The sequence below is a fragment of the Bos indicus x Bos taurus genome, chromosome 5 (genome assembly GCF_003369695.1).
Source record: "Bos indicus x Bos taurus breed Angus x Brahman F1 hybrid chromosome 5, Bos_hybrid_MaternalHap_v2.0, whole genome shotgun sequence".
In the NCBI taxonomy this organism is placed as follows: domain Eukaryota; kingdom Metazoa; phylum Chordata; class Mammalia; order Artiodactyla; family Bovidae; genus Bos; species Bos indicus x Bos taurus.
In genome coordinates, this window is record NC_040080.1 from 33,664,835 (window position 1) to 33,680,466 (window position 15,632).

General features: G+C 39.1%; 1 protein-coding gene and 1 pseudogene across 15 annotated transcripts in view; both read right to left on the bottom strand.

Moving 5' to 3' along the window:
* SOX5 (SRY-box 5) overlaps positions 1-15,632 on the bottom strand; it is a 1,171,960-nt gene that overhangs the window by 85,561 nt on the left and 1,070,767 nt on the right. For all 15 annotated transcript variants that reach the window (XM_027541542.1, XM_027541545.1, XM_027541540.1 and 12 more), the window contains one exon: positions 8,099-8,245. In XM_027541542.1, coding sequence (XP_027397343.1) covers positions 8,099-8,245 — 147 coding nt within the window. The remainder of the gene's footprint in view (positions 1-8,098; positions 8,246-15,632) is intronic.
* Positions 6,565-7,876, bottom strand: LOC113892568 (annotated as a pseudogene).

Genomic DNA, 15,632 nt, shown 5'->3' on the forward strand with positions numbered 1-15,632 from the left:
TCATCTTGGCAAGCTTTACGTCACTTTTATATTTTCCATGGTTTACCTAAGGAAGGGTCACAGCAAGTGCGCAATAAATCTTTGAATGCATGCATGAATGAATGAGTAAATAAACAGATGCATAAATGAATAAGGATGACTGACATCAAAAACTTCATGATTATTCTATTTAGGGATTTGGGAAGAAGATATTTGGTGGGCTACAGTCCATAGGGTCGCAAAGAGTTGGAAACGAATGAGCACACAACACTCAGTATCAATGGTAAAAAGTCATCTAGTGGCCAAGAAAAACCCATCAGTTCTTTACAAGTGAACTATGTACTCTAAAGTCATAAAATGAAATGCCCTAATGTAAAACATCATTATGAACAATGATGTGAAATCACATTAATAAATCATAGGGGAAAAATCTAGAATAATACTTTAGAGAGTTATTTGTGTGTGACAATGACTATGCTGCCACAGCTACATATTTTTCTCAGTGTTAGCGTGTCCATATGTAGAGTCTTCTCTTGTGTTGTTGAAGAGGGTGTTTACTATGACCAGTGCATTCTCTTCGCAAAACTCTATTAGCCTTTGCCGTGATTCATTTTGTACTCCAAGGCCAAATTTGCCTGTTACTCCAGGTATCTCCTGACTTCCTACTTTTGTATTCCAGTCCCCTATAATGAAAAGGACGTCTTTTTTGTGTGTTAGTTCTAGAAGGTCTTATACGTTTTCATAGAACCATTCAACTTCAGCTTTTTCAGCATTACTAGCTGGGGCATAGACTTGGATTACTGTGACATTGAATGGTTTCTCTTGGAAACAAACAGAGATCATTCTGTCATTTTTGAGATTGCATCCAAGTACGGCATTTTAGACTCCTTTGCTGACTATGATGGCTACTCCATTTCTTCTAAGGGATTCTTGCCCACTGTAGTAGAAATAATGGTCATCTGAGTTAAATTCACCCTTATCAGTCCATTTTAGTTCACTGATTCCTAAAATGTCGATGTTCAGTCTTGCCATCTCCTGTTTGACCACTTCCAATTTGCCTTGATTCATGGACCTAACATTCCAGGTTCCTATGCAATATTGCTCTTTACAGCATTGGACTTTACTTCCAACACCAGTCACATCCACAACTGGGTATTGTTTTTGCTTTGGCTCCGTCTCTTCATTCTTTCTGGAGTTATTTCTCCACTGATCTCCAATAGCATATTGGGTACCTACAGACCTGGGGAGTTCATCTTTCAGTGTCCTATAATTTTGCCTTTTCATACTGTTCATAGGGTTCTCAAGTCAAGAATACTGAAGTGGTTTGCCATTCCCTTCTCCAGTAGACCATGTTTTGTCAGAACTCTCCACCATGACCCATCTGTCTTGGGTAGTCCTATGTGGCATGACTCATAGTTTCACTGAGTTAGACAAGGCTGTGGTCCATGTGATCAGATGGGTTAGTTTTCTGTGTTTGTGGTTTTCATTCTGTTTGCCCTCTGATGGAGAAGGATAAGAGGCTTATGGAAGCTTCCAGATGGGAGACACTGACTGAGGGGGAAGATGGGTCTTGTTCTGATGGGCTGGGCCATGCTCAGTTCAGTTCAGTTCAATTTAGTTGCTCAGTCTTGTCTGACTCTTTGTGACCCCATGAACTGCAGCACTCCAAGACTCCCTGTCCATCACCAACTCTCGGAGCCTACCCAAACTCATGTCGATTGAGTCGGTGATGCCATCCAACTATCTCATCCTCTGTCATCCCCTTCTCCTCCTGCTGTCAATTTTTCCCAGCATCAGGGTCTTTTCAAATGAGTCAGCTCTTTGCATCAAGTGGCCAAAGTACTGGAGTTTCAGCTTCAACATCAGTCCTTCCAATGAATACCCAAGGACTGATCTCCTTTAGGATGGACTGATTGGCTCTCCTTGTGGTCCAAGGGACTCTCAAGAGTCTTCTCCAACACCACAGTTCAAAAGCATCAATTCTTTGAAAGTTGAATGTTAGAGAAAGTTAAGTCACTTTCCGACTCTTTGCAACCCCATGGATTGTAGCCCACCAGGCTCCTCTGTCCATGGGAATCTCCAGGCAAGAATAATGGAGGGGTTTGCCATTTCCTTCTCTAAGGGATCTTCCCAACCCAGGGATCGAACCCAGGTCTCCCGCATTACAGGCAAACGCTTTAACCTCTGAGCCACCAGGGAAGCCCTATCAGTTCTTTGGTGCTCAGTAAATCTTTAATCCAATTTTCTGTTGATTATATTCTTTGAAGCCAAAGACGGAGAAGCTCTATGGAGTCAGCAAAAACAAGACTGGGAGCTGACTGTGGCTCAGATCATGAACTCCTTATTGCCAAATTCAGACTTAAATTTAGAAAGCAGGGAAAACCACTAGACCATTATGGTGTGACCTAAATCAAATCCCGTACAGTGGACGTAACAAATAGATTTTAGGAGGTTAGATCTGATAGACAGAGTGCCTGAAAAACTATGGACAGAGGTTCGTTACATTGAACAGGAGGCAGGAATCAAGACCATGCCCAAGAAAAAGAAATGCAAAAAGGCAAAATGGTTGTTTGAGGAGGCCTTACAAATCGCTGAGAAAAGAATAGAGGCAAAAGGCAAAAGAGAAAAGGAAAGATATACCCATTTGAATGCAGAGTTATAAAGAATAGCAAGGAGAGAAGAAAGCCGTTCTCAGTGATCAGTGCAAAAAAATAGAGGAAAACAATAGAATGGGAAAGACTAGAGATCTTTTCAAGAAAATTAGAGATACCAAGGTAACATGTCATGCAAAGATGGGCACAATAAAGGACAGAAATGGTATGGAGCTAATAGAAGCAGAATATATTAAGAAGAGGTGGCAAGAATACACAGAACTATACAAAAAAGATGTTCATGACCCAGATGATCACGATGGTGTGATCACTCACCTAAAGCCAGACATCCTGGAATGTGAAGTCAGGTAGCCCTTAGGAAGCATCACTACAAACAAAGCTAGTGGAGGTGATAGAATTCCAGTTGAGCTATTTCAAATCCTAAAAGATGACGCTGTGAAAGTGCTACACTCAATATGCCAGCAAATTTGGAAAACTCAGCAGTGGCCACGGGACTGGAAAAGGTTGTTTTCACTCTAATTCCAAAGAAAGGCAATGCCAAAGAATGCTCAAACTACTGCACAATTGCACTCATCTCACACACTAGCAAAGCAATGCTCAAAATTCTCCAGGAGAGGCCTCAACAGTATGTGAACGTGAACTTCCAGATGATCAAGCTGGATTTAGAAAAGGCAGGGGAACCAGAGATCAAATTGCCAACATCCGCTGGATCATCAAAAAAGCAAGAGAGTTCCAGAAAAACATCTATTTCTGCTTTATTGGCTATAACAAAGCCTTTGACTGTGTGGATCACAACAGACTGTGGAAAATTCTTCAAGAGATGGGAATACCAGACTACCTGACCTGCCTCCTGAGAAAACTGTATGCATGTCAAAAGCAATATTTAGAACTGGACATGGAAAAACAGACTGGTACCAAATCAGGAAAGGAGTACATCAAGGCTACATATTTCACCCTGCTTATTTAACCTATACGTAGAGTACATTATGAGAAATACTGGGCTGGATGAAGCACAAGCTGGAATCAAGACTGCAAGGAGAAGTATCAATAACCTCAGATATGCAGATGACACCACCCGCATGGCAGAAAGTTAAGAAGAACTAAAGAGATTCTTGAGGAAAGTGAACGAGGAGAGTCAAAGAGTTGGCTTAAAGCTCAGCATTTAGAAAACTAAGATCATGGCATCTGGTCCCATCACTTCATGGCAAATAAATGGGGAAACAGTGGAAACAGTGACAGGCTTTATTTTTGGAGGCTCCAAAATCACTGCAGGTGGCTACTGCAGCCATGAAATTAAAAGATGCTTGCTCCTTGGAAGAAAAATTATGATCAACCTACACAGGATATTAAAAAGCAGAGACATTACTTTGTCAACAAAGTTCCATCTAGTCAAACTATGGTTTTTCCAGTGGTCATGTATGGATGTCAGAGTTGGACTATAAAGAAAGCTGAGCGCTGAAGAATTGATGTTTTTGAACTGTGGTGTTGGAGAAGACTCTTGAGAGTCCCTTGGACTGCAAGGAGATCCAACCAGTCCATTCTAAAGGAGATAAGTCCTTTAGATGGGTGTTCATTGGAAGGACTGATGTTGAAGCTTAAACTCCAATACTGTGGCCACGTGATGCAAAGTACCAACTAATCTGAAAAGCCCCATGGCTGGGAAAGATTGAATGCAGGAGGAGAAAGGGAAGATGGAGGATGAGATGGTGGATGGCATCACTGACTCAATGGCCATGAGTTTGAGTAAGCTCCAGGAATTGGTGATGGACAGGGATACCTGGTGTGCTGCAGTCCATGGGGTCGCAAAGAATTGGACATGACTGAGTGACTGAACTTACTAACTGAATTAAGCCTATACATGGAATACTTTGAAACTACTGTTCCTTGGAGACACCAAATATCACTGCTTTAAAATTAAATTATATTTAATAAATGTCACCATTATTACCAAGTTTTAAAAACATGTTCTGCTGTGATTATATAGAAAAGCACACCATGCCTCAAGTACACCTCAAGCGCAGAACATGGAAGGTCCATTACACAGCTGAAAGAGTTCTTAAAAGGCTTATCATATTTCCTAACATCACAGTAGCAAGTACATAATTTTCCTCTATATCTTTGTACATGTTGCTAGTGAATCATGTCTAAGGTCCTTGTCCAGGGTGAGTTATTATTCCAAACGTATTTATCTATTAGTATGAAAAAACAGACTTGGGGGGCTTGGGAAGATGGAGGCTAGAGGACACTTTCCCAACCCAACTGTTCTCTTTCCCAATTTCTATTCTGGATTAATACACTGACTATGAAAAGCATGTGCCAGGGCACTAGAGGAGGATTAAAATACTCTAGGATTTTTTTTTCTCTTTCAAAAATTTCTAAATTTTTTTCTCTGTGTATTTTTTCTATTGTTGTGACTACTCTAACCCTATTACTCTTCAGACATTTCAAGATGAATTCTTGAAATAGAGAGCAGAAGGAACTTTCTAGGTAATTCAGCAAAAGACAAACAGCATTATTTGAGGGGTAAATTCACTGTGTCAAGTTTTCTACTGAATATTTTCTAACTGTTAATGCGTGATTATTTCCCTGAGCAATGTCCAAGAAAATTACTTTATGGATACTCTTTACTTTTTTATATAGGAAGTTTAATAATATTCATCTAGGTATATATACAATCATCTAGGTAAGAGATTAAAAATCATGAAGAAATTTAAATTAATTTTTCTGCTTCTTTCTTTTGAGCCAAGAAACAAATTATTTGAACCCCCCCGGTCCTTTTCGAGGCTGTCTCAGGAAATGGTTTCTTTGCCCTAAAAACAAAACTATTTCTAAATACTCTAACTTTTAACACTAGCATTATCTTTCTAATTGGCTGGATAATATGTCTGAAATTGTACCTATACTATATCACATAACCAGTTGGTGATATTTAAATAAAACATTTTCTCTATGCTCTAATCATACTCATATTTAAGGTCTATTTCAGTTCTCCTTTGGAATAATTTTTTTTTAAGGATTATAAATCTATATAGTTTTATTAAGACAAAAAACTGACAGTGTTGATATGAAGTTTACATTTAAACAACTTTTCACAAAAACCTAACACACGCCTAAAAATTACAATGGAGTTCTAGATGCAGATCAAGATGATGTCAACAACTGATGGATCTCATGACTCAAGACAGCGTTTTAGATTTTAGTTAGTTCTTAGGATTAAAAAATTTGTTTTGTTTTAAAGTGAACCACTGCCCCAGTATGAATATTTATCTTCTCCTGAGACCAGGGCTTTTGAAATCATTCAACTCTTGAACTTGTGCTGTCAGTGACTGAACCCTGCCACCAATGGCTTCAAAGTTCAAAAAACAGAGGCTCCAAGAGTTTTCCACCCTATGAGCACCGGCCCTTGTCTTTCCCTACTCACTTACCTCCTATACCACTCTCTGCCCTTCCCTAAATACTTCACCAGTGGCTTGGATGGAGAAGCTGATATTTGTAACTTCACAATAGGAAAAGAAAGGGTCTTCTTGTCAGTTTCATGAGTAGCACCTCTAAGACAGAGTGATCTGCCTATGTATACACTCCAATAAGACTTATCCTCCTCAACCAGTTTCCATCCCCCAAATGGCAGCTTTGGTAGCTTCTTATTCCTTTGTTGGGAACAGCATTAAGCTCAGGCAGGGAATACCTTGGCTTCTAAGTTTCAGGCATTCACAGCTTTTAAACAGTCTCTCACAGTCCTCATTTAGGTTGCCAATGGCATTTTTTGAAAGGATACAATATTCTGGACACAGAACCCAATCATCATTAGTTGTTCTTTCCTTTGTTTCACCGTTTCCCCAAATTTTAACAAAAATGATCCTAACCCATCTCCCTTCTTTCCCACCCCACCCCACCCACCCCAAATAAAAAACCAGTAATAGCCAAAAACTACACACATGCTATGCTGTAAAAATGCAGAGTTAACACTATCGGGAAGAAGGCTGTGTGGGTTGTGGAGATGCTCTTTGAAGATCTACAGTACCTCTTGCTCTCCCACATCCCATTCTGCGTTTTGTCCTTCATAGACGGTCCTTTGCTTTTTTTTAAAGCAAAGTTCAGAACGGGTTGCCTTGCAACACTGACCCTCCTTCCCCTCCACCGGGATGGGTGTGCAAACTGTACAGCATGGAATGGCTTTGAAGCCCTTGGGCTGCTGTAGGGCACAGAAACTATACTGGCTCTTCAAAGGACATCTTCTCAAGCCACCTTTATGGTGTCAAGACAAGGAGAACTCCTTCTTTCCCCACTTGAAACCCACAGTCAGATGTGACAGGGGCTGGTATTCAAGAAAGTTAATTCTAATCATCGTTTTTGTCATCATCCTCTGAGGGGTAAGAATGACACGTCAGCCTTTCCTCATAGAAGGATATGACAACCTGCGGGCACTTGACATTGGCTTCCTTGGCAGGGACCAGATCAGCCTCATCAGAGTTCTTCCATTTCATTAGGAACATGAGTTCTCCACTGGAGTCCGTAGCTCCAATAATCCTCTCTGGTTCCAAACCCCGGGCAAAGCCTCGTGGCTTTTCTGACTCTTCTTTCTTCTTCTTTGGTTTGCTCTCCTCCCCCTTATCTTCCGAATCAGAATCAGCTTTGCGTTTGCCTCCCTCTGATTTATCTGTCCCGTGTGCTGTTTTCTGTGACTGCAGAAACTCAGCAATGAGGTCAGGGCAATCCAGGTTCTCTTCTGGTTCCCATGTGTTATCCTCATCTGAGAACCCCTTCCACTTTAGGAGATACTCCACTTTGCCCTTTACCACTCGACGGTCTAGAACTTTTTCCACCACATATTCTTCTTCCTCTTCTTCTAGCACCTCCTCCACTTTCTTCTTGTTTTGTTTTTTCCCCATAGTGCCCGCCAGCTTTCTGGTATAAAGGATGACGCTGGTAGCATTGTCTTGGTCTACTCAGGCCGAAGGGCGATGCGCAAATGCTTGGCCCATCCCAAATCGCTTCAATCTCTGGCTCCGGACTCGCCGCCCCGCCCTCTCCATCTTCTCGCGCTCTTCGCCCTACCCACTGCGCCCAGCAGAAGGCTCAGCACGGGGAGGGAGCTGGAACAATTTTTTCAGGTCCCTCACTGAAGGTATAAATAATATTTTTGTCCTAATAACTTAACATTCTTTCCCTGTAACTCCTTCTAAGACCTTATATAATAGAGTATGGGTATCTATTTTATAAGACTATAACATTCTTGGTGACAGCACAACTACCTTTCAAATATTTCTATCACTACAGCTATCAATTTTCTACTACAGCTATCAATGCATGTTCATTGAATAAATGAGTGACTAAATGTTGTGTGAGTGATTTATAGGGACACGATCCTTACTGATTCTACTAACCATTGTTTCCTTGAAGATCTAGCATTTAGCCCAGTTACTGGTACGTAATAGGTATTCAATACATATCATCGAACAAAAAGCAAACTCTAAATGCCAAAACACGTAGCTTCTTCAAAGGGGTACCTTGCTTTTGGGTGGTGGGCTGTTTGTGCTCTTGTCTGTGTGAATGCTGGTAGGAGATACAGCAGCACCAAGGTTGCCTTGGGATACGCCTGGGAGCTTTCCTCCTGGAGATACCTGCATTGCAGCTAGCTGGGCAGCATATAACTGCTACAGGAGAGAGAGAGAAAAAAAAAAAATAAAAGGACTATCAGCAATGAAATAAATGCACCTCTCAGAAAGTACCTATAATCCTATAAGATGCGATATTTTTCCTATGGGTATTTTTCTTTAGTGCCTTGGAATATTTAAAGATAGACACTGTCACTTCAACTTTCAGGACTTACTTCTCAGGGGGGAAATGACATACACCACACACAAGGAATTTTAGTTTTAGTATAACCAGGGACTCAAAGCAAATAACAGTTATCCATATTTACTCTTTACCAACATCAGTGGTGGTACTGTATATCATGTTATTTGGTTAATAACTTTTCCCCCCTCTCTTTAAATTTTACATGGTGTGTTACAAAAGAATGTAGCTTCATACACTAAGTAATGTTCTTACTATCCATATTGGTTCAAACCCTGTATGCTTCCCTTCTTTGACTTGCTGAAATGGACAACTGTCACAACTTTTTTCTGATTATTAGTTGTGCAGAAATACAAAAAAGCCACTGGAAGGGAATGGAAGGAGACTATCTGAAGAACATTATTTGGTCAGTCTACCTCCACTGATTAAAATTAACTGGATGTTTGCCACAATGCCACTTTACTTCCTGCTATATAAACACAGACAGACTTGAGATAATCTTGAGGATTAGGGTTTTAAGGAATACTATCTAAAATGCATACTCTTTGACTAAGCCATCACTAAATATTTCTTATTAAATAACCAGCAAAAATTCTTTGAACAAATCCATTTAATAATAAGGGAAAATTTTACTTGTGAACTATAGCCATACCATGTAGTATCTTAAAACAAGTAGGTTGCTTTCAATTCAGGAGTCACCTCAAATGTTTAGATTAACACTCTTTTCATCTCCAAGTAGCAGTTTGTGAAAGTTAAAAAAATATGATTGAAGAAGCAAGTATCTATATATACACATATAAGTATTAATAAATAAGTATGTGTGTGTTAGTCACTCAGTCGTGTCTGACTCTTTGTGACCCTATGGACTGTAGCCCAGCAGGATCCTCTGTCCATAGAATTCTCCAGGCAAGAATACTGCAGTGGGTTGCTATTTCTTCCTCCAGTGGATCCTCTTGACCCAGATCTCCTGCACTTCAGGCAGATTGTTTACTGTCTGAGCCACCAGGGAAGCTTCCAATAAATAAGTATACACACGCACACACACACACACACACACACACACATATGTATGTATGTATGTATATATATATGTATAAAATACAGCACAATTTCTCATTTCTCATTTGTCTTAAGAGTTCTTGGATAGCTTTTACTATGCAAGCTAGAACTTCTGTAATAAAAAGGTTGCTGCTAAAGATAAAGTTTTCAAGGAAGAGTACTGTCAAATAGTTCTCTGGATTATCTTGGTTTTTCTCTGAGAGAAATATGAAAGACTGAAACTGTTCAGGATAAACCAGAGACTCTGATAAGTGGGATCTCTCTATAAATGAAATAATGAAAACTGAAAACTGGCATTTATTTACATGAAAACATATTTATATTTTTTTCACAGTTTCCAGTGACTTTGGTCTAAACAAAAACAGGACATTAAAATTATTTTAAACATCATGACTTATTTTTTATGCAAACTAATGCAAAATACTTTCCCAACAAGAGAAATTACAAAGAAGTATATTAATACTATTAAAAATGACTGTTACTCCCCCACTTTATTTTGCATGAATTGGAATTATGTTATTTCTTATCCCAATCAGAAAAAAGAATAAGATTTAATTTATAAGGCTTTAATAGATTGGACTTCCCTGATAGCTCAGTTGGTAAAGAATCCGCCTTCAGTGAAGGAGGCCCTGCTTCAATTCCTGTGTCAGGAAGATCCGCTGGAGAAGGGATAGGCTATCCACTCCAATATTCTTGGGCTTCCCTTGTGGCTCAGCTGGTAAAGAATCTTCCTGCAATGTGGGAGACCTGGGTTTGATCCCTGGGTTGGGAAGATCCCCTGGAGAAGGGAAAGGCTACCCACTCCAGTATTCTGGCCTAGAGAATTTCATGGACTCTATATAAGCATGGGGCAACAAAGAGTCAGACATGACTGAGCAACTTTCACTTTTTAATAGACTACCTCAGAAGTAAAAGGATATGATGTCAAATATGATGACTGACTCATTTGAAAAGACCCTGATGATGGGAAAGATTGAGGGCAGGAGGAGAAGGGGACGACAGAGGATGAGATGGCTGGATGGCATCACCGACTCAATGGACAGGAGTTTGAGTAAACTCTGGGAGTTGGTGATGGACAGGGAGGCCTGGTGTGCTGCAGTCCATGGGGTCGCAAAGAGTCGGACACGACTGAGCGACTGAACTGAACTGATGATGACTGGGAGTTTACCATTTTCAAAGTATCAGAAAAGACTCATTTCCCACACTTAAGTTAAAAATCTATGTATTAAGTTCTGCAATTCAGAAAGTAATTTCTTCTGTTATCATCCTGTACTGGTTTTTAAGCTATTAAGAAAATAACCAATATCCCAGGATATCATTTTGCAAATTAAAATTTTCCCAGTGTACTGAAATTTAAAATATCTGTATTTTAAAATACTGGCTGGCTAACTATAATACATATTGCAAATTTCACACTGTACTGTAAATGGTATCCTTATCTTTAAAATTACAGTGGCAATTACTTCTAGAAGCTAACAACACATATTACTGGTTTAGTATACACAAAAACATAAGATTGTTTAGTAATTACAAAAATGACATGGGATATTTTAACCTCTGTAGCTAAAAAGAAAATTGTGAACAAATTAGTTACTCAAAATTTAAATTTGATCATTATAAAATTATTGCAGAGTATTTAAAGAATAATGACTATCTGTATTATTTAATTAGATAGATGATTAATCACTTATAAATGGTGATTAAATGTTTAAACATCAATCACTATAGAAAGATTCAAAACTTCCAGGAAGTATTAGAACTATTACTAAAAATACAATATAAGTGTGACTGAAACACTTGAATGAGTGGAGTTTGGAGATGGTATATGCTTGGGATTAAAAAAAAACCTTATATGTTCTTCCCTCATTCAAATAAATGAAACATTTGGTTTTATTTATTAATTAAGGTTTATCTGAGTTAAACTGTCTTTAAAATTCCTGAGTAGAAAAAAAGATAAATTTTTAAAATACTCGAGCCCAATTAAACACATATTTTTATCAGAATAGGCTACTGGAAACTGGCCGTTTTAAAAAATATAGAGATAAAATAATTGATGATGAAAAAATCATAAGCTCACTCCTCAGTAAGGTTAATATTAATTTATGGTTAACATTCAGTATGGTTAACATTAAGGAACAATGCTTAATTCTCTCCTTTCTATAATAGTTGGTTTTCGCTATGCAAGGGGCAGATATACAGAACTATGTTTCCTCAATTGTGATTAACTTTCCACTTTTCCCAGATCATTACACTTCCCACCCCAAACATCTAATTTTCTTAGTTTGACAAGCTTTGGAAATAGGAAATATCCATTTCCAACATATTTTAATTTGTGTCAAATATATGTGCTCCTTGAATTTATGATATATTACAGAAATATAAAGAGGCCTCAAGTCTTACAGGATCTGATATACATTGGGCTTGCACAAATAAATAAACCAGAACTTTTAATACTGCTGGGACCTAATTTGGCCATTCACAAGTTAAAATAACTTTTCAGTAGATTTAAAGAGACTGACAGTGGTTCATACCTGGTTATATATCAAGGGTGGGAGAAGGCAATGGCACCCCACTCCAGTACTCTTGCCTGGAAAATCCCATGGATGGAGGAGCCTGGTAGGCTGCAGTCCACGGGGTTGCTAACACGACTGAGCGACTTCACTTCCACTTTTCACTTTCATGCATTGGAGAAGGAAATGGCAACCCACTTCAGTGTTCCTGCCTGGAGAATCCTAGGGATGGGGGAGCCTGGTGGGCTGCTGTCTATGTGGTCGCACAGAGTCGGACACGACTGAAGCGACTTAGCAGCAGCAGCAGCATATATCAAGGGTAGGCAACTTAAAAAATAAATGCTGCTGAGACTAATTCTAATTCAACTTTTCAAAAACTTATATCCATTTGTTTATCCATTAAGATGGGTGTGTTGACTGATAATAAAACAAGAAAGTCAAGAGATGATTAGTATTTTATAGCATTTATTCAAGCAGACTTGAGCATAATGACAGGTATCTGTACCACTGTGTTGTGTGTGTGTGCTCAGTTGTGTCTGACTCTTTGTGACCCCATGGACTGTGTCCCCATGGACTGCCAGGCTTCTGTGTCCATGGGATGTTTTAGGAAAGAATATGGTAGTGGGTTGTTATTTTCTACTCTAGGAGATCGTCCCAACCTAGGGACTGAACTCATGTCTCTAGCATTTCCTACACTGGCAGGCAGATTCTTTACCACTAGCACCACCTGAGGTGAAGGAGGTATATAATCTCAGAATCATTGGCTGATCTTGTTGAGAGGGGAGGCGCATGGAATCTACAGGGACTTGAAAGCCACCTGAAGTAACAAGCATGCCCTTAACCACAGATCTCATTTACATACTAATAATATATACATATAAAATTATATATATATGGGCTTCCCTGGTGGTTCAGTGGTAAGGATTCCACCTGTCAGTGAAGGAGTCGCAAGAGACGAGGGTTCAATCCCTGGGTGGGGAATATTTCCTGGAGAAGGAAATGGCAACTCACTCCAGTATTCTTGCCTGGAGAATTCCATGAACAGAGGAGCCTGGCAGGCTATACAGTCCATGGAGTCGCCGAAGAATTGGACAAGACTGAAGCGACTCAATGGACGTGAGTCTGAGTGAACTCTGGGAGTTGGTGATGGACATGGAGGCCTGGTGTGCTTCGATTCATGGGATCGCAAAGAGTCAGACACAACTGAGCAACTGAACTGAACTGAACTGAAGCGACTGAGCATGCATGCACATAATTATATATAAATAAAAATGTTTAACAACAAAACTGGCTCATGTTTCTCTTTAAAGGATAGCAGACAAAACCTGGAATTAAATATAAGGAGTATTATAATAAGTGTACTTTTATGAAAAACAGTTAAGTTGTTCTTAACATCAGAAGGAAATTGAGAGGTTCTAAGCATAAAAAGCTGAAGCTTAAAGAGAATACTCAGGTCATGAAGTTAACCAGACTGACAGAAAAACACTTTTTTACCTTGAAGAATAACTTGACCCTTATCTGGAAACAAATATGTTAAGGATTTGGTTTGATCTCTAAAACTCCCTGATCCCACAGAGCATTAGATTTTCTGTCTTTTATATGACTTAAAATATTGCATTCTTATTCCCTTTCCTTTCCCCTATCCCTACACCTACTCCAGACAATGATTTTCTTTTTTAATGGAGACAATGATGTACAATTAGGTTGGAATCTATTCACTGGTTACTTAGAGTCTTGGTGTTCATGTGCTCATAAGTATGTTTATCTATGTCTACCAATACATAAAAGGAACTCTCACTTTTGCCTCAAATTGTTCCTTAAAATTACATCTTTGTATCTTGAGCATTTTAAGCTGCTTCAAGGGCCATTTCTACTTTTGGAGGGAGAGTTAAAAGGAAGGCAAGTGTTAGTCGCTTAGTTGTGTCTGACTCTGCAACCTCATAGACTGTAGCCCGCCAAGCTCCTCTGTCCATGGGACTCTCCAGTCAAGAATACTGGAGTGGGTTGCCATTTCCTTCTCCAAGGGATCTTCCGGATTCAGGGATGGAATCCAGGTCTCCTTCATTGCAGGCAGGTTCTTTAGTGTCTGAGCCACCAGAGCAAAACACAATTCTAATCCCAGCTCTAAACTAGTGATCTTGAGTGATCACTCTGAACCATAATTTCTTAATCTGCAAATTCAGGGATAAATAAAACTAACCTGACATGGTTACTGTGAGAAATACATCACAAAATGTGTACAGAACACTCAGAAAAACACATGGCAAAAAATGCTTGATCAATAAGTAACAAGTCATAATTATTCATGGATTAATTATACCAAGTGGGATTCCCAGTGGCTCAGTGGTATGGAATCCACCTGCCAATGCAGGAGATGCAGGTTTGATCTCTGGATCAGTAAGATCCCCTGGACAAGGAAATGGCAACTCTGCTCCAGTATTCTTGCCTGGAAAATTCCATGGACAGAGGAGTTTGGCAGGGTGCAGTTCCTGGGGTTGCAAAGAATTAGACACAACTGAGCAACTAAGCATGCACACAATTATACCAAGCAAGAAACTAGGCAACATTTACATGCCAACCTCCTACTACATACTCTGGACTGTGTTAGGTACAGTGGAGGATACAGAAAACATATAAACATAGTTTCTTCCCTAGGTCAACACTGGTAAACAGAAAATATTGAGACTATAAGTATACTGCAACTGTGTGCCACTGTTAAAGGCATGCCAAAAAAAAGGAAATGACTCAGTGCATTCTGATATGTTTTCATTATAGAGGTGTAGCTAAGCTGAGCATAAAAAGAGAGGTGGGACTGTGCACCACTTAAAGCCAGGTCCAGGAGCAGGAATGAGTAGACTGTCACAAAGGCAACAGACAGCATGATGGGATGGCAAATAGGAGCACAGGGGTGGTAGACAGGACAATGACCTGACTGAGAGCAAACCTTGGGAAGAACGAAAAGTTCTGGGTTTAGGCTAAATTCAACTTACAGAAAATCCTGAAATATAAGCAAAATAGTTTAAACTTAATATGTAGGCAAGAGAAAGCCACTGAAAGCTTGAGAGCAATCAATTTGATGGTTTAAAATAGAATAAAGAGAAGACAAGAGTTAGAGAGGTTGTCAAAACTTAGTAGTGGTAATTTGAATGACAGTTTAAGTAACAGCTGTGAAAATGAAAAGGGGAAAAAAAAACTGATTCCATGATTTGAGTGAAGAGTGCTAATACACTGGACAACCACTTAGTATTGTTTTTGCTAAATTAATTGTTTAATCTTATGTTAGAAGTAGAATCTTAATCTCCAACTGAAATTTCATATCAAACAATGATACATAGAAAGTGGCATACTATATCTATAAATGATTTTTATATATTTTCAATATTTAATTAAATGAGACCAATGAAGTTGTTTTAATCTATCACAAGAATTTACACAGAAACAAGGCTGAAAGCTGAAGTCCTTTACTTGGTGACTGAGAAAGCTCTCACTCAGAAATTAGAAGTAGTAACTTCTAAACTTGCATATAAACAAACACATATAGCCCTAAATCTTCAAAAAGAACATCACAGAGCTAAAAACTGCCTTATTAAGTGAATTTTGAAGCTCAAACATGTAGAGAAATGGCACATGATTTTTTTTTAAGTGCAGTGACTTAAATCTGGCAATAAAAGTTAAT